This window comes from Amblyraja radiata, chromosome 16 (assembly GCF_010909765.2).
Source record: "Amblyraja radiata isolate CabotCenter1 chromosome 16, sAmbRad1.1.pri, whole genome shotgun sequence".
Taxonomy (NCBI): domain Eukaryota; kingdom Metazoa; phylum Chordata; class Chondrichthyes; order Rajiformes; family Rajidae; genus Amblyraja; species Amblyraja radiata.
In genome coordinates this window covers 18,654,661-18,674,221 of record NC_045971.1, presented here as the reverse complement: position 1 = coordinate 18,674,221, position 19,561 = coordinate 18,654,661, and the positions used below count along the sequence as shown (strand labels likewise).

At 42.5% G+C, this 19,561-nt stretch overlaps 1 protein-coding gene across 1 annotated transcript; it reads right to left on the bottom strand.

Moving 5' to 3' along the window:
• Nucleotides 1–505: 505 nt before the first annotated feature.
• Nucleotides 506–19,163, bottom strand: LOC116982009 (ras-related protein Rab-18-like). Its single transcript, XM_033035275.1, has 7 exons — nt 18,988–19,163; nt 11,994–12,049; nt 11,816–11,877; nt 8,370–8,442; nt 3,851–3,969; nt 2,801–2,867; nt 506–1,875 (listed from the first exon to the last, which is right to left on the bottom strand). The coding sequence occupies exons 1-7, from the start codon at nt 19,053–19,055 to the stop codon at nt 1,706–1,708; spliced, it is 615 nt and encodes a 204-aa protein (XP_032891166.1). The 5' UTR covers nt 19,056–19,163; the 3' UTR covers nt 506–1,705.
• Between the last annotated feature and the right edge of the window lie 398 nt (nt 19,164–19,561).

Genomic DNA, 19,561 nt, shown 5'->3' with positions numbered 1-19,561 from the left:
AGTCTAACCTGACGGAAGGAATGAAAGATTGGCTAATTATTGGCCGCTTTGCACCAGCATCTAACAAACAGCCAACACATCCAGGAACAGGAAAGGAACAAAACCCAGTCTGTTACCTGGTTTTGAGAAAACAGTTTAATCAATTGATGGACGAAACAGCATGGAAACGGGTCCTTCGGCCTGCCGAGTCCATGCCGACCATCGAGTATCCATTCTCACTAGTTATTTGTTCTTCACATCTTTGCATCCACTCCCTACACATTAGGGGCAATTTACAGAAGCCAATTGGCCACAAACCTGCATGTCTTTGGGATGTGGCAGGTAACCGGAGCACCTGAAGTAAACCCATGTACAAACTCCACGCAGACAGCACCCGAGGTCAGGATCGAACCTGGGTCTCTGACACTGTGAGACAGCGGCTCTACCAGCTGCGCCACTGCGCTGCCCCTGTACGTTACCTCCCCAGTATGTTAATACTGTAACATTAAATACACAAGAACCAGCATTTTAAAAGTAAGGATGTATTAAGCAGCTATTTATTCACTCCAACAATTACATTTGGAAAGGTTCATTGAACAATTTATCCACATTTCCCATCCTAGAAAAGAGCTTGTAAATACTTATCTCACAGATCTAAACAAGTGGTGGATCATTTGGAAAAACGTGATAATAAATAGATTACGCTTCATTTATAAATTGTGCAAATGGTTTAAAATACAAATGAATCTAGCCTTGAAATGTTTTGAAAATAGTGTTTCTGAACCATCCATGATCGAGATGGCAACACAAGTCACGTGTGGATTCCTCTCCTGCTACTTTCACCGCCTCTACCTATGAATGTGCTTTCAATTCTGATTAATACTGCAAATAAACCAATGCAGAAATCAGTAAGACCCTGCACAAAGTAAAAATCACAACATATACCATTTCATCCACATAAGTTAAATCTTCAACACCATAATATTCAAGCAATATTCTATGATAATTATTAAATAGCCTTGATACAAGTGATTATGCAATGAAATATTCTGCATTAGTTTCATATTTATGGCACCAAAGGATGCTGTTACAAAAGGCTACAACTAAAACCAGGTATTCTTGCAATGCTTAAGTGGGTAGGTAGAAAGATCTATCAAATTGTCGAGGTCCCAAGATTAGATTTAAATCATCGTTTGATCGAATCAGAAGCCCTTTACTTATCAACACCCTAATTTATCCCTCCACATCATAGAACAGGAAAAACATCAGATCAGACATCTCAGAGCCTCCCGACATCAGGCTCAGAGTGGCAGCAGACAGATGGAAGTACATAAATGAAGCAACATGCGTGAAAAAGTAATGGAAATGTATTAAATTGCGGCGTTATTCACTATTGACATTGATTCCCGCAACTTTTGAGACAATTAAACTGTACCACTGCCTTCCATTTTTTACATCGTTTGCAGGTCGAAACAAACCTGATACTTTCAAAATTAGTTAAAAGGGCAGAGGTCTAAGTTAAGGCAAGACAATGTGAAAGTCTCCCAGAGGGAGATTACAACTGGAATATGACTGGATTCATTGAGGCAGAGTACACGTCTCCCATATCCTTAGTGTTCCAGATCCAAGCTGACGGTAGCTTTCTGTATTTACAGGAAGAGCTGAAATCATTCTTACAATACTGTTGACAATGACAGCATTAAGAGGTGGATTATTTCACATCCATTTATAATAGGGAACAGTAGCCACTGCATGCTCCACCTGGACTCGTCGCAGCGTCGGATAATATCACCCCTTTCAGATTCTCGGCTTGCCAGAGTCCGGGCGTTTGGATAATTTTTTCTACCACTTCCTCAAACGCACACTCGACTCCATCACAGGTTTTAGCACTGGCCTCTGCGCACAAAAAGCAAAAGAATTACAGGAGTACTGGAGCATACTGTTAATCCACAATAATATCGCCTAGAGACTGGCTCAAACCCCACCAGAGCAGCTGAGAAAATTGGATGATGATGGTTCTTATTTGTCACATGTACCGAGGTATAGTGAAATTCTGGATACAATGATACAGCAGCCCTCACCTAGGCAGCATGCAAAGAGTTGCCACTTTAAGTGCCGACAAAGTTACAAAAAGTTAATTGAATACTCTTATCTTCTTCTCACTGGGTCCACCTTCACATTTAACAAATATGAAAACAATTCCTAATGACAATTAACATTAAGATTGTTGTTACAACCATTAGTTTTTAAACCACATTATTTCACTCATAGTGGAACGATCATACAAACGCAAAAGCAGACCATGCAGCCTTAAATGTCTGACCCATCCACTTTAATGGACAAACCCTGTACCCTTTTTGCAAAACACAAAGTACTGTTGGAACTCAGCGGGTCAGGCAGCATCTGTGGAGGGAATGGACAGATGACGTTTGGGGCTGGGACCCTTCTTGATTCCTGCTGCTCTCCTGCTGTTTGATCACGTTCCTGGTCTGAAAAACGGTTCCGACCCAAAATATAATCTTCCCATTCCCTCCACAGATGCTGCCTGACCCGCTGAGTTCCTCCAGCATTTTGTGTTTTGCTCAAGATTGCAGCATCTGCAGTTTTGTGTGAATGTACTTCCTCTGGCAGCTCATTCCACATACCAGCCACCCTCTGTGTGAAAGATAGCAATGTAAAATGTGCAATTCACAATATTCCCCCAATTTAATGGTTGTGACCAGAGGCAATATCATCCCCCTGCCATTGGGATTAAAGTGTAAATTGTTGGATTAGAAAATTAAATTAGAAAAAATAAAATGCCCAAAGACGTAGCACTTACCGATAAAAAGCATTGAATGCTTTCTGGCAAATCTCAGTCCTTCATTTCGATCAACTTCATGATTTTGCTAAGAAAACACATGTTTAAATAATTTTTAAATCTGTATTATCGATGCATAACACGTTCTCATGGCCCTATCATAACATTTTAAGTTATTTTCAACGCTCAGAGAATGGCCAAGAAATGTTTGCTAAATACATGGAAAATTCATTAGAATGAATGAGCTCCAATATTTCTGCGTTCAAATTCACAAATGGAATGTGGGACACAGCGCACATTGATCTTCTTTTTGTTTCTCTCACTTTCTGATTTCAACAGCAGCAAACTAGATGGCACACGAGGTGGCAGAGCAGCACAGCTCGTAGTGCTGCCCCTTCACAGCTCCAGTAAATCAGGTTCAATCCCGACCACCGGTACGGTCTGTGTGGAGTTCTCAGGTTCGAAGAAGGGTCTCGAACCAAAACGTCACCCATTCCGTTCCATAAATGCTGCTTGTCTCACTGAGTTACTCCAGCATTTTGTGCCTATCCCCAAGACATATAGTCAGTATGTTAACTGGCAACAGAACACTGCCCCTAGGTATGAAAATCTGGAAGGAGTTGATAGGAATCAGAGAAGAATAACATTGGATTTGTTTAGGATTAATGTGAGTGGGTGCTTGATGGATGGAGTGGCCAAAAAGCCTGTTGGAATGAGGGTTAATTTTAGACAAAACACTGTCAAATGGGATTATCTTAGATGGAACATCTTAATGACATGGACAAGTTGAACTGAAGGGCCTGTTTCCATGCTGAATGAGTCTATAATTCTAACCAACGTTACAATTAAAAAAGTCTGACTTGCTTTGCACAATCTCTCTCTTCTTAATTGACCCTCAAGCCAACCCACGTTTTTGCAGTCATGAGTAAAATGAAGTTGTTTCATTACATTTTAACACAAATTCAGCCTTTAACCAGTGGGAAAAAAAATACATACAGATAAAACAGAATCAGTAACGCACGCATATTAAATGCTCATCATTTTTGTAAGACAAAATGCCATTATGTTTACCTTGTCAATTTTATTCCCAACCAGCATCTTTACAACACCGTGTTTTGTGCTGTAGGTATCCAATTCATTCAACCAGTTCTCAAGCCTGACAAAGGTGTCTCTTCTTGTGACATCATACACTAAAAATAAAATTAAATATAATTGAGTGATAAGGCCAAGTCTGTCAAAACAACTCCGCTTAAATTTACTAAGCAAGGGTAATTACTGATTATTTCCAAATTCCTCTACAAAAGGCGATCTAATTGTTGTTTTACAAAAGATTTTGAGAAGAATTGACACAGAGATTAGTTGAGTTTGGAGAAACAGCGTGGAAACAGGCCCTATGGCCCATTGAGTCCAGGCTAACCAGCGAACACCTGATCACTAGTTCTATCCTACACACAAGGGATAATCTGCAGAAGCTGATTAACCTACAAACTCTTTGGAGTGAGGGAGGAAACCAGAGCACCCGGAGAGAACACGTGCGCTCACAGAGAAAACGTACTAACTCTGTACATACAGCACCCGTGGTCAGGATGGAACCCAGGTCCCTGGCACTGCAAGGCAGCAACTCTACCTTGTGTCATCCAGAGTTTTCCCACTTGTGAGGAAGGGAAAATTTAAGGCCATCAATAATGTATGATCACAGAGAAACTAATTATAAAACTCTACAGAAATGTCTTTATTCAGAGAACAAGGAAAATGTGGAATCTGTTAGCACAGAGAATGCCTGAAGTAATTAGTTTAGATGCAGTTAGTTAAACATAAGAAGGTAGAGAATGGAGAATACTAATAAGGTTAGAGGAGGGAGACAGTGCACTGAGCCAAATCACAAGTGTGGGCTTGCTAGGCCAAAAATATTTATAATGGGATCGGCAAGACCATTCAATCCATTAAGTTCAATCAGCTCCCAGCAAAACAATGCTATTCATCCAACTCCAGTTTAGTTTAGTTTACTGTCACGTGTACAGGGGAGATACAGGGAAAGGCGTGATATATGTCTATTTCTCTCATTTCCCTTTCCCCTGACTCTCAGCCTGAAGAAGGGTCTCGACCCGAAATGTTACCTATTCCTTTTCTCTAGAGATGCTGTCTGACCCACTGCGTTACTCCAGCTTTTTGTGTCCATCTTCAAATCGTACTATACGTGATACACGAGTAAGAGAGTGAAACTATTGTAAGTAGTTCCTCTTCTGGAACAGCACACAAAGAGTCGCCACGTTCTGGCACCATCTTGCAACTCCTAAGTCTCTGAAGAGTCTGATCTTGGCTGAACGAGTTGTGCAATCCCTTATTTTCTCACTGGATCCATGCAGTAAGAGTTGGCCTGGTCCAGCACGATGTCGTTTGTTCCTTCTACCGCTGCTCCGTCCAGTAGCTGCAGGCTGCGCTCGATTGGTTTGCTCACCCGCTTGCTGTAGGCTCTCCCACGGTCCCCTCATTGAGCTTTGCAACCGCGCCGCACGCCACCTCCCGCAGCCGCCCCTGCGCAGAGGTTTCGTTTCCTGAACCGATCACAAAGCTTTAAGACACTAGCATCTTCCCTACTCCCCTTGAAGCCCTGCAACATATTCACCCTCATATACTTATCAACGTCCCCTTCATCCTTTGGCCACACATGCACACCAAGAGAAAACTTGGGGAGTATCCAATTAACATGTTTGGGATGAAAAAAAACCCCAAACCAGCCAAGGAAACATGAGGAGAGCATGCAATCTCCACAGATGCAGCCCCCTGAACTGTACATTCAATGCGATACCTCACACAGTACAGAGTCGAGCTACGGGACTTGGTCAACCAACTGGGGCGCCTTGTTAGGCTTGCCACATAATTCATGAGCAACATTAGAGACAGGCAACTCACAAGGTCAATAGACGTTCTGTTTTTGTTCACTCGGAGGATGGTGGTTATATGGAACGAGCTGCCAGAGGGGGGTAGTTGAGGCTGGTACTATAACAACATTGTAAAAGACATATGGACAGGTAAATGGATAGGAAAGGTTTAGAGGGATATGGGCCAAACGCAGACATAAATAACTAGACTAGATGGGACATCTTGGTCAGCATGGTCAAGTTGGGCCGAAGCTCCTGGGAGTCTGTGCTTTAAGACTATGACTTCATGTTATCGGAATCTGCACAATTCGTCTGCACAATGATTCATTTTTTATTTATCTGATTGTTACTGGGCCTGTTGGCATGCAGCAAAGAAGAATTTCATTGTTTGGTTGCTAGTATATATGACAATTAAACACTCTCTCTCTCTCTATTTCAATTCTCTTGCAGAACCACCAACATCGATTCTCTTTCTTACAGTAAAGTCGCATACAGATTTTTTTTAGTATTTATTTGGGAGATACAGAATGGAGCAGGCTTTTCGGCTAACCGAGTCCATGCTGGTCATCGATCACCTGTTCACTAAAGTTTTCTGTTAGCCCACGTTCTCATCCACTCCCCACACAATTTACAGAGGCCAATTTACCCTACAAACCTGAACACCTTCGGGAAGAGGGGGGAAACCAGAGAATTCAGAGGAAACCTACGCAATCACAGGATCCACCTGCAAACTCCACACAGACAGCAACCTAGGTCAGAATCAAACCCGGGTGCCTGTGGCTGTGAGGCAGCAGCTCAAACAGCCGTGCCACGAGTCCTTTTAATCTTTCCTTTCAATCATCCGGGCAGTCAAACAATTGTGCAGGTGAAGCAGCAATTCACATATACTTCTTCCAATTTAGTGTCATGTTCACAATTCGGCACCCACAATGACATCTCCTCTACACTGGGGAAACCAAACGTTGATCGGGTAACTGCTTTGGAGAACGACTCCATTCGGTCCACAACATCCAGCTGTGCGTCACTTTAATTCTCCACGTCACTCTCACTCACCTTTGGCCTCTTGCATTCTTCCAACAAAGTTCAACGCAGGCTGGTTCAACGCAATTAAGTTCCAAAGGCTGTACTGTGCCGAATCGTTTCTGACTCAGCACAGCACACCCCTTGGAACTTAATTGCTGTGAGCTGTGTGTGCAGAGCCCGATTCAGAGCAAGAACTGAAGAGTTTCAGTTAACTTCTTCAGTCATCAGACTGTAATGTTAATTCTGCCTCCGATTTCAGATGACACCTAATCTGGAATATTTCAAATTTATCTCAGATTTACAGTGTCTGTACGTTTTGCTTCTCTCAGTACGTGTTGCTCCCCCCCCCCCCCCCCCGCCCCACCTTTCCACTCTCCTATTTACATCTATACCCAACATATCATCTGGCACCATTCTCCGAACCCTCTGTATTTTCAACATTTGAAACAATATTTGACCTAACCCGACATTGATCTGAAACATTGACTCTCCACTGATGCTGCCTGACCTGCTGATTATTTTCAACCTTTTTCTGTTTGATTTCAACCTTCCACTGGCTGTAGAAACCTGCACATCAGAAACCAGAGGTCTCTTGCGATGTCATATGAAAGCCATTTCCGCCATCCAGATTTTACAGAATTATAAACGTGTGTCCATTATTAAACACCATAATCTATTTCAAAACTATACACAATTATGCCGTCAAAATAAACCAGAAAACAATTTTTGGACTATTATAGTCTAATTACCCAGTATTACTGATTATTAATTTATTGTATTACTGATCATTCTATATTTATGTGTGTGTTTTGCATTAACAGTCCTGTAATGATGCAGCACGTAAGAGTCTCATTGTTCCGTTGCCGATTCACATGACAATTAAACACTCTTTGACTCATGTTCATGAATGAACAGCAGATGCTGGTTTACGCCAAAGATAGACACAAAATGCTGGAGTAACTCAAACTCAATGGGACAGGCAGCATCTCTGGAGAGAAGGAATGGGTGACGTTTTGGGTCGAGACCCTTCTTCAGACTTTTAGACTCATGATGTGAAGCAGTAGACTGCAACAACCGCTACTCAGCAACTTCACAAGTGAAATTCAAACAACGGCAGAGGCTAGAAATTCAATATACAAATATGTTGGAAATACTCAGCAGGTCAAGCAGCATCCGTGGAAATAGAAATGTTTACAAATCAAAATAACAACAATTTATTTTCACAGACACTGCCTGACCTTCCGAGCATTTCAGCATGACCTGTTTATGTTCAAGACTTTGCAAGCAGGCAGTTCAGTTATAAGACAACATGCATGGTTCAGATTATTCTCCTTCCCTTCAGATCAACACAAGCAACATCAGCAAGTATGATAGAGCCACAAGGAACTGCAGATGCTGGAATCTTGAGCAAAACACAAAGTGCTGGAGGAATTCCGCGGGCCGGGCAGCTTCTGTGATGGACATGGATAGGCGACATTTTTGGTAAGGGGTCCTGACCCAAAACGTCACCTGCCAATTTCCTACACAGACGTCGCCTAATTCGCTGAGTTTCTCCAGCACTTTGTGTTTTGCTCGGCATGTCAGATCTGCCCAGGAGTTCCTCCTTCCAAGGAAGAATAAACAAAAACTGACAGCAATACACAACTCGCAGGACCCCACCCAAAATACTGATCGACACCTCTTACCTAAAATAACACCTTGAGCCCCTCTGTAGTAGCTGGGTGTTAATGTCCGAAATCGCTCTTGTCCAGCTGTGTCCTGTCAATTGGGAAATCGACAATGAGGGCTGAGACAATCGGAGACAAAGAACATGGTGAAAGACGTGCGCAACAGCGGCAAGCCGACTAAAGGTCATTGGGAGTGTCTGGGGATGGGGCTTCAGGCTTAATCGGGTTCTGAACTCATGGTTCCTTCTGCTCCGTGGACGGGCTGGGGAGTGGAGGCCTCTGGCGCGGCCTATCCTACATGTTTCACAACAGGACAGTGGCTGTGAGATCAGTAGGAGGCAGAATACAGGCGTGTAGGAAGGACCAGCAGATGCTGGTTTAAACCGGTAGATAGACACAAAAAGCTGGAGTATATATTATCAGGCAATATCTCTGTAGAAAAGGCATAGGTGACGGTTTGAATCGAGACCCTTCCTCAGACTGGGATTTCAGCCTGAGGAAGGGTCTCGACCAGAAACATCACCTATTCCTTTTCTCCAGAGATGCTGCCTGACCGCTGAGTTACTCCAGCTTTTTGTGTCTATCTTCAGCAGAATACAGGCGGCAGTTCGCATGAGAATAAATGAGCTGAACATTCAAAGCAGCTTAAAACAGGAGAGAGAGAGAACACAAGGAAATAACAACATAGGGACAGAATTCCTGATGGACACATGGAAAAATTGGGTTTCTAGGAAGTCTTGCAATTTTGGGAAAAGTGTAAACTGCCAGAAAGTTGTTCCTAGTTGCATCACTAAAATAAGAGCTGTAGCAATATCTCTCTTACTATCTTTTTAACCTCAACCTTTCCTGAAACATGCTCATCTGAAGAAGGACCCGACCCAAAATGACATCCGTCTATTTCCGTCCATAGATGCTAAGTTCATTTGTTTGTTGTTTGATAAGAATATTGTTGAACTCATTCCCGATCAATAACAATATATGGAATTGATTGTATATTCTTTCAAGGTACATCTGGTCTTAAAGAACTTACGTAGTGGCTCTCTTCTTCTTCTTACGTATGGCGTGCACAGCCTAAAGTTGTAGGTCAACTTGTTCTATTTGATCTATTTGTTTGTGCACGTCGGGTTGATTGAACTAGTCGAAACAGGGTGGACCACGTGAAGGTTGCAATCTCCCACCCCAGTGGCTCTCTAATGCACCAGTAGCAGGTTAAATACATGTAACCAGTAAAAGTTAAATACATGTTTTAATTCATTAACTCCAGTAATACCCCTTGTAACTTATAATGTAATTCCTCCCAGATATCAATGCCCAAAATTTACCAGAGAGCTCAATACCTTCATCAGTCGGGGCATTGAGTATAAAAGGAGGGAAATCATGTTGTAACTGTATAAAATCTTGTATAAAATCTTGTTCTATCCGCACTAGGAGTATTATGTGCAGTTCTAGTCACTGCATTAAAGATGTGGAAGCTCTGGAGAGGGTGCAGAAGAGATTCACAAGGAAGTGGCCTACATCACAGAGTATAAGTTATAAAGATTGTTTTCTCTGTAGCGTCGGAAAATGAGGGAAGATCTGACAGAAGTTTATAAGATTAAAGAAGGCATGGACATGGTACATAGAACAGTACAGCATAGGACAGGTCCTTCGGCCCATAACGCCTGTACCAAACATGTTGCCAGGACCAATTCTTATCTGCTTGCACATTATCCTTATTCCTTCAGATCCGTGTGCCCATCCAAAAGCCTCTTAAATGCCACTACCGTATCTGGCTTGTACACTCTGGAGTTCAGAAGGATGAGAGGGTATCTTATTCAAACATATAAGATTATTAAGGGTTTGAACACGCTAGAGGCAGGAAACATGTTCCCGATGTTGGGGCGAGTCCAGAACCAGGGGCCAATGTTTAAGAATAAGGGGTAAGCCATTCAGAACAGAGATGAGGAAACACTTTTTCACACAGAGCGTTGCGAGTCTGTGGAATCTCTGCCCCAAAGGGGGCCGGTTCTCTGGATACTTTCAAGAGAGAGCTAGATAGGGCTCTTAAAGATAGCGGAGTCAGGGGATATGGGGAGAAGGCAGGAACGGGGTACTGATTGGGGATGATCAGCCATGATCGAAGAGCCGAATGGCCTACTCCTGCACCTATTGTCTATTGGCCACCACGCAGGGCACTGCATTCCAGGCATCCACCTCCCTTTGTGTAAAAAAATCGCCCTACACATCTTTTAAACTTTGCCCCTCTCAATTTAAAGCCATGTCCTCAAGTATTTGATTTTTTTCCATCCTGGCAAAAAGGTTCTGACTGTCTACAATATTTATGCCTCTCATAATTTTATATACTTCAACCAATATCCTCTCAACCACGGCATTCCAGAGAAAACAAGCCAAATCTGTCCGACCTCTCATTGTAGCTATTACGCTCTAATCCAGGCATCATTATGTTAAAAACTCCTCAACATCCTTTGCACAACCTCCACAACCTTCCTGTATTGGGATGTCCAGAACAGCACAGAATACACCAAATGCGGTCTAATAGATAGATAGATAGATAGATAGATAGATAGATAGATAGATAGCCTTTATTGTCATTCAGACCGAAGTCTGAACGAAATTTCAGCAGTCATACATACATACAATACAATAAAAACAACAATAAACACATATTAACATCCACCACAGTGAGTCCACCCAGCATCTCCTCACTGTGATGGAGGCAAAAGTCTTAGGTCTGCAGTCTCTTTCCTCCTCTTCTCCTCTAATCAAGGTCCTGTAATGTTGCACTATAAATTCCTGACTCATGCCCCGACCAAGCTTACCATATGTCTTCTTTACCACTCTCTCTACTTGTGTTGTCACTTTCAGGGAGTTATGGATTTGGACCCCAAGATCCCTTTGTACATTATTGCTATTAAGGGTCATTCCATTAATTCTCTATTTTCCTCTTACATTTGACTTCCCAAAGTACAACAGCTCACATTTGCTCAGATTGAACTCCGTCTGCCAGAGTCTCTCTCTCAGGGTGGAAATGTCAAATGCTAGAGGACATAGTTTGAAAGTCAGAGGCGAGGAAAAATAAGTTTTTTTACAAGGCAAGTTTTTTTAAAGAACGGTCGGTCCCTGGGGGAGGTGGTGGAAACAGATGCAATAGCAATCGTTTGAGAGACATTTAGACAGTCACATGAATTGGCATGGAAAGGAAGGATATAGACCACGTGCAGACAGATGAGATTTGTTTAAATTTGCACAAACATTGAGGGGCAAAAGGCCTGTTCCTGTGCTGCACTATTCTTTATTTTAATAATGCTACAAAAGAATTGGAAATGCACCATGGAGTATTAAATCAGGAAGTCAACCCATGTGCCTAGAAAATGTGTATGTTACAAAGGTCACATTGTTTGTGGGAAAAGGCAAAGAAACACTTTTCACACAGAGAAATATAAAAACATTATTCAACTCTTTACCCAGATTGCAAGCTTCACATTGTTTGCTTCAATTTTCATCGCTTTCACTTTGAAGTCAACCCCTAAAACGACACACAAAATGCTTTAAAACAAGTCAACACCCACATCATCAAACTGTCCTCCAAGCATCTTCTAAAACTGAAGCGTATAGTAAATACAAAAAAAGATTAAATCTCACCAATAGTTGAGCCAATTTCAGCGTCAAATGTGCCATCTGTGAACCTCAGTAGAAGGCTAAAGACACAAGACAAGCAGAATAATAAGTATTTTTTTCACAAAGATGTTCTACTGCAATATTATTTTTCCAGTTATATCAATTTAAGAATTTCAAAAGACAAGTTGTATTTGCAGTCTGTGTGAGGAACACATTCCCTTTCCAAAGGGGGAGCACTCCAAAAATTACAGTTCAGGCTCAGCCAATCTCCTGCAAGCATCCTTGCAGAAAAATGTATTAATGACGGTGTTGTATCCCCTATGTAAAATCCCCTAAGACATGCAGTAATGATGAGGAAATGCTTAAAAAGCAACAAGGTAAATGAAACACTTTTGACCATCAAAGTTTAAATTGACTTGAAAATCAAAATGAAATCATTTATGTTAATAATAATAATAATAAATTTTATTTATGGGCGCCTTTCAAGAGTCTCAAGGACACCTTACAAAAATTTAGCAGGTAGAGGAAAAACATGTAAGGGGAATGAAATAAATAGTAGAGACATGACTAGTACACAAAGTAAAGACATAATTCAATTCAAAACACAATATGAGGCAATTAATGCACAGATGAAAAGGGAGGGGGACGTGGGGCTAAGGATAGGCATAGGTGATAAGATGGGTCTTGAGGCGGGACTGGAAGATGGTGAGGGACACGGAATTGCGGATCAGTTGGGGGAGGGAGTTCCAGAGCCTGGGAGCTGCCCTGGAGAAGGCTCTGTCCCCAAAACTGCGGAGGTTGAACTTGTGGATGGAGAGGAGACCAGCTGATGTGGATCTGAGGGACCGTGAGGGTTGGTAGGGGGAGAGGAGGTCAGTGGGATATGGGGGGGCCAGATGGTGGAGGGCTTTGTAGGTGAGGATAAGGATTTTGTAGGTGATCCGGTGGGAGATGGGAAGCCAGTGAAGTTGTTTGAGGACTGGAGTGATGTGATGCCAGGATTTGGTGTGGGTGATGAGTCGGGCGGCTGCGTTCTGGACCAGTTGGAGTCGGTTGATGTAGGTGGAGCTGATGCCAAGGAGAAGTGAGTTGCAATAGTCCAGTCGGGAGGAGATGAAGGCATGGATGAGTCTTTCAGCAGCGGGAGGTGTGAGAGAGGGTCTGAGTTTGGCGATGTTGCGGAGATGAAAGAAGGAGGTTTTAATGACATGGCGGATGTGAGGCTCAAGGGAGAGGGTGGAATCAAAGCTCACGCCAAGGTTGCGGGCCTGGGGAGATGGGGAGACAGTGGTGCCGTCGATGGTGAGAGTGGGGTTATTGATTTGTTAGGGGGGGCAGTGCCAAGATCATAGACAGAAGAGGAATAAATTAAATAGGGACAAAAGCAGAATGGCAACTAAATCATTTGCAAAATGAATTGAGAAAACACACAGTAAACTCGAGATGGATTTCTCAAGAAGAACCATGCAGCCATCCCACAGTAGAACTCCATCTGAAAACTGTATCTGGAATGGAATGCAAACCTGTGTCTTAGGAAGACATCATCACCGAAAAATACTTTGGAGGTGTGTACACAAGTTAAATGCAGTGCTCTTGTTATGAAGGTAGGAGCCAGAAGGGCAAACCAGCACCTCTGACAGACCCCAACATCATCAGACCCACATCCTGGCCATGCTTTCATTTCACTCCGATCATCAGGAAGAAAACCGTGGTCAACATGTTCAAAAACAGCATCTTCCTGGCAGCCATCAGGCTCTTTAACAATGCACAATGCTAACCGCAACCATGAATTTCAATGGATTGTCTTTGGTTGCACTCCGGCTGTGGGTTTCTTTTGCACTAGAATTGCGGCTAGATTTTTTAAATTATGATATATTATCTATGTGTATTTACAGCCTGTTAAGCTGTTGCAATTTAGAATTTCACTGTCTGTTTATGCAAATGACAATTGAACACTCTTGACTCTTTAAAGGTTAAACATCATTACTTTGTTTTCCGACCACGTGACACACGTTTATTAATCTTACATACCGGCATATTTTTGTCTATGAACAGAGCACTGGTTAAATGTATTGGACTGATGGATTGAAGGAAGATGGTGGTGAACTACTGGAACACCAGGTAATAGCAGGATTACGCTATTTGGCCCAAGAGGTATTATCCAAAGCGTTCACGATTTCAGCCCTATCAGGATTAATTTTGGGAGACAGGTTGTTGCAACAGTCAAGGTTTGTCACGCCTCACAAAATAATTCTTGCTTTTTGTTGAAAATAGGTATGTTCAAAGTTGCTGTTCAAAATTGGTGCATTAACCTAATCAACAATGTGCCCATTCATGAAATGAGTTGTGGGTTGTTTGACTACGCACTGAATCACGATCTGGTACTTAGAAATAGTTGTTGCCAGTTACATTCTAATGAAGTGGAATCTGGAACAACACATCCAGTGCCTGTCTTGCACAACAAGTAGCGGCCTAATGTGCAAATGGTAATCTGGTACGGAATACCACAGTAGGAACTCTTAGAATGCAAGGCAAAATGCAAGCGACAATTCCACATGTTAAGGACATTGCAATCTGAACAAAGGGTGGCACAGTGGCACAGCTGGTTGAGTTGCTGCCTCACAGTGCCAGAGAATCGAGTTTGATACTGACCTCGGATGTTGTCTATGTGGAGTTTGCATGTTATACCTGTGACCGTGTGGGTTTCCTCCGGAAGCTCTGGCTCACTCCCATATCCCCCACGATGTGCGTGTTTGTAGGTTAATTGGTCTCTGTAAATTACCCCCAGTGTGTAGGGAGTGGATGAATAAGCGGGATAACATAGAACGCGTGTGAACAGGTGATCGCTAGTCAGCAAAGACTTGGTAGGACAAAGGGCCTGTTACAATGCTGTATTTCTAAAACTAAAACCAAACCGAATATTTTTAGACTTTCTCAGTCCTACAAAGCTGTTTCCATCATCGTCTCCAGCACACTGTTTTTGTTCATTTCCGACTTGGGAGCAGTTCTCCTTGTCATAATGTGGGGACTGCCTGCACTGTAAATTTTTCACAGTCCAGGGGGAAATTCAGAGTGTCATAATGGACACACACAAAATACTAGGTAACGTGGAATTAAGGGGAGGTAATGTGATTGACGGAGTTGCTCCAAAAAAAACAACATTGACAGGAAGGCCTGTCTGGCATTCTATGCAAGAAGAACGGCTAAGTCCCCTTGCAGTTCCGCAAGATTGTGCTGGAGAACCTCAATTGGTCAGGCAGCATCTGTGCAGGGAATGGACAAATGGTGTTTCACGTCGGGGCCCTTCTTCAGAATTATCTCTTTACTTCATTCATTCATCTTCTATTTCAGGGATTACGTCTAGTTTATGTAATTAGTCAGAGGCATGCAGACACTTCAGCCAACCTGCCCACACTGACCAACATGTCCCATCTACGCTGCCTGACCACTTGAGTTTCTCCAGCACTTTGTTTTTTTGCTTGTGGTGATTTGATTTGAGGATTTTGAGATGTGGAAATGGGCCCACCTGCCTGTGTTTGGCCCATATAGGGTGATTTCACGAAAGGTCACTGGAGCGTAGATCCGCACCCACGTGACCGAAAATTTTAACTGGAGTACATGCGTCACTTCCGGTACATGTTAGTGAATGGGAAAACACGCACTTTCACACCCGTTAAAAACATCGAAAACGGCCCGTTTTTGAGTTGCAATTAACTGTACCAGTCGGGGTGACCGTGAGGAGCAGCTACCTAAATTTACAGTCCAAAAAAAAGATAGAAACTAAGGTAAATTCAAGAGGGAGCTGAAGGTGTCAAAACGGCGGAAGTGCTAGCGGACATTTGCCGTGGAGATTTAAAGATCGAAAATATCGGGAATTATCGCGTTTGCTCGCTGCATTTCATCAAAAGTAAGGCATCATTGACTTTTTATCTTTATTCATTTGTTATATGAAAAGTATTAAAAGTTAAAAATCCGTCAGTAAAATTGCAAAATCGCCCATGGTTCTCAGGTGGGTTTTAACATGCAAAATGAAAATGCTTCTGAAGCTCCATTTACCATTTAAATAATCAGGATAGACAATGTGCACAAGAACGCCATGCACGTGCAACAAGAAGAGAGTATTAAAGCAGATTTGGTTGCAGCTCAAGCATCTATAGCTCTGCAAGTTGATGGCGTTCTTGTGCACATTGTCTATCCTGCTCACAGTGGGTGCCCAATCAGGATTGTTGACATAATTCCATGCTGCAGGCTTGTCTGTTATTAGATGATAAATAAATAAATAAGTAGTTTGGGTGATTGTGCAAGCTTTAAACAAGAAACATTGAGAAATATATTTTGGCAAATAATAAAATGTCCTGCTTTTGTCCAACTAACAGCTGACAGCTTGCATCTCAGTAAAATTTATTTTAAAACGCATTGATAGTTTACGATGGTACACAAAATTGATGGAGAAACTCAGCGGGTGCAGCAGCATCTATGGAGCGAAGGAAATAGGCGACGTTTCGGGCCGAAACCCTTCTTCAGACCTTCTTCAGATAGTTTACGATTATTTAAATGGTAAATGGAGCTTCAGAAGCGTTTTCATTTTGCATGTTAAAACCCACCTGAGAACCATGGGCGATTTTGCAATTTTACTGACGTATTTTTAACTTTTAATACTTTTCATATAACAAATGAATAAAGATAAAAAGTCAATAATGCCTTACTTTTGATGAAATGCAGCGAGCAAACACGATAATTCCCGATATTTTCGATCTTTAAATCTCCACGGCAAATGTCCGCTAGCACTTCCGCTGTTTTGACACCTTCAGCTCCCTCTTGAATTTACCTTAGTTTCTATCTTTTTTTTTTACTGTAAATTTAGGTAGCTGTTCCTCACGGTCACCCCGACTGGTACAGTTAATTGCAGCTCAAAAACGGGCCGTTTTCGATGTTTTTAACGGGTGTGAAAGTGCTTGTTTTCCCATTCACTAACATGTACCGGAAGTGACGCATGTACTCCAGTTAAAATTTTCGGTCACGTGGGTGCGGATCTACGCTCCAGTGACCTTTCGTGAAATCGCCCTATTCTTCTAAACCTATCCTAGGTTGCGATAGTACCTGCCTCAACTACCTCTTCCAGCAGCTCGTTCCATAAATTCACCACACTTTGTGTAAAAAAAAAGTTAAAGTTACCCTTCAGGTTCCTATTAAACCTTTCCCCTTCGCCTTAACCTATATCCTCTGGTTCTCGATTCCCCCAACTCTGTGCAATAGACTGTGCGTTTACCCAACCTATTCCTCTCATGATTTTGTACACTAATTGCTCCTCATAGTTCCTGCCCTTGGAGATCTGCAACATTCTGGTGAACACATGCTTCATACCATTGCACACCAAGAATTTCATTGTCCTATCAGGGACATATGACAATAAACTCTTTTGAATCTTCATTTCTTCCAAGCTCAGAATGTCCTGTCCAAAATGGTGCCCAAGAAGGCCCAGTGAAGCAACATCAATGTCCTCTCTCTCTCTCTCTCTCACTTCCCTTCTCTACGATCCACATCTGCAGCATCGAGGGCCTAGTTACGCTCTGCTGCTATATTTGGAAGGTCACATTGTTTCCATGTGTGACACTAGACGCCCAACCTCTGTCACTGGAGGGGATTATTGAGCAGACAGAAGAAAAGATACAAGGACGTGATTCAGGCCACGCTGAGAAAAAGGCAACATCCTGGGAGTAAGAGAGTCAATGGTTAAGAGGAGAAGGCAGAAGAATGGGCTCGAGAGGGAAGGATAGATCAGCCTGATCAAGTGGTGAAGCAGGCTCAATGGGCAGAATGGCCTAATTCTGCTCCTATGCCTTAAGGTCTAATTTCTTGTCCATAACTTTTCTAAGTAGAGAAAGAACATTCACGACATAATCGAGCCAAGCATCAGGTACGAAGAACACACAACACCCATATTAGATCATATCAGGAGCGCTCTTGAGCACAGCACAAAGAATCAGTGGGTCAGGCAGCATCTGCAGATAATGGACAGACGACATCCCAGGTCAAGACCCTTCTTCAGAATCAAGGGACCTGGCCTGAAACATTGTCTGCCCATTCCCTTCACAGATGCCGCCTGACCCACGATATTCCACAGACGTTTTGTGTTTTGCTCCAAGATTCCAGTATCTGCAATTCCTTGTGTCTCCACTCCAGAGTACTAGAGTCGTGGTCTTATAGCATGGAAACAGGCCCTTCGGTTCAACTTGCTCACATCGGCCAACAACTACTATTTAAGATATTCCTCTGCTTTCTATTCTACTCTTTAAAAAACCCAACCATTTTTGAACCAGGATAGTAGTAGCCTTTAGCTTGTTCTGAAATGCCTGACAACAATGATAGAGTGTTTTCTTCAAGAGGACCTGTCTAAAGATAATTACCTGTCTAAGTGAGTGTTGAAGGAAGGAGAGAGCTCGGTGCCCCTCAAAGTAGGGAACGGGATATCACCCTAGGAGACCACATGAGTGGCAACGGTGTTATGTGGAGAGAGCAGTGCTAACACTAGCAATATTTCAAGTAGAGACACACTGCGAATGTATTAATAAATTCTGCACGTTTTATTGTTTTGTATATCTTTTGTTACAAATAACGTTTCATTTTTAAGTTAAAAACTAGAGATCTCTGGTCAAATGAGCCAAAGTGGAGAGCGGATATTGAGGTTGGGCAATTCTATGCCTCAGTGGGGCCTTCAGTTTGGACTAAAGTTATTCTGAATCTACACATACATGTCTTACGCACTCCAAGTAGGTGTACATTTATTCAGTACATTTGGCACTCTCATTTCGTTCCACGATCAAACCGGGATTAGATTTAAAATAAGACAGCCATTACCCGATCAAATATATATCTCGTCAAGGGACTGCACGTTCCTTATTCAGCTAGAATAATGCTGGAAAGGAGGACCGAACAAGTGCAATGAATGTCGTCGGCCGGCAGATTTGGGGTGTCGATTTCACAACTGAAACTGACAGGTTACTTGCCGCTTTCCTACCTCGACTTGCCCACTCCGCTCTCACCGATTAAGAGCATCTTCAGTGTAGCGACAACCTCCTCGTCCATTGTCTTGGCCAATGTATCAGTTTACCGAGCCCCTGCTCAGGCGCGCCCCTTCCGGGCACGGGACAAATATAGCTTTTCCTTCTTCGATGTATCGCCACAACACAGCGATGTCGTAACACCCCTGCTTTCCACGTGTCTTTAACCCTTGTTCCCGCAAAGAGTCATTCTGAAGGCAAGCTTTGCTTGGCTTTTCTTGAAAAATATGGGAAGCTGTTCATCGCGATAATGTAATTATGCAGGAAAATAAAATTGTACATTTCCTTCACTTTAGTCTCCAGGGCTGTTCACATGCATTCCGATTGCAGTTTTTGGTGCTGAGAAGTTATTCAATAGACAATGAGTTATTCTCATTTCAAATTAACCAAATAAATAATATTTCCATTATCTAATCAACGTGAAACAAGAATGTATGGGGATCATAAGTTTCCAATCTTAAAAGAACAGTTACTGTTTTTTGCTATTGTTAGTTGTTTTTAAGCTAACAGTAAAAAAAAGTTAGTTTGTAT

Coding starts and splice junctions, on each gene's coding strand:
- LOC116982009 (XM_033035275.1), bottom strand. CDS start 19,055: ATGGACGAGGAGGTTGTCGCTACACTGAAGATGCTCTTAATCGGTGAG. Junction 8,443..11,815: donor ATGTGAAGCTTGCAATCTGG/GTAAAGAGTTGA, acceptor CCCAATTGACAG/GACACAGCTGGACAAGAGCG. Junction 3,970..8,369: donor GGCTCAAGGTGTTATTTTAG/GTAAGAGGTGTC, acceptor TTTTATTTTTAG/TGTATGATGTCACAAGAAGA.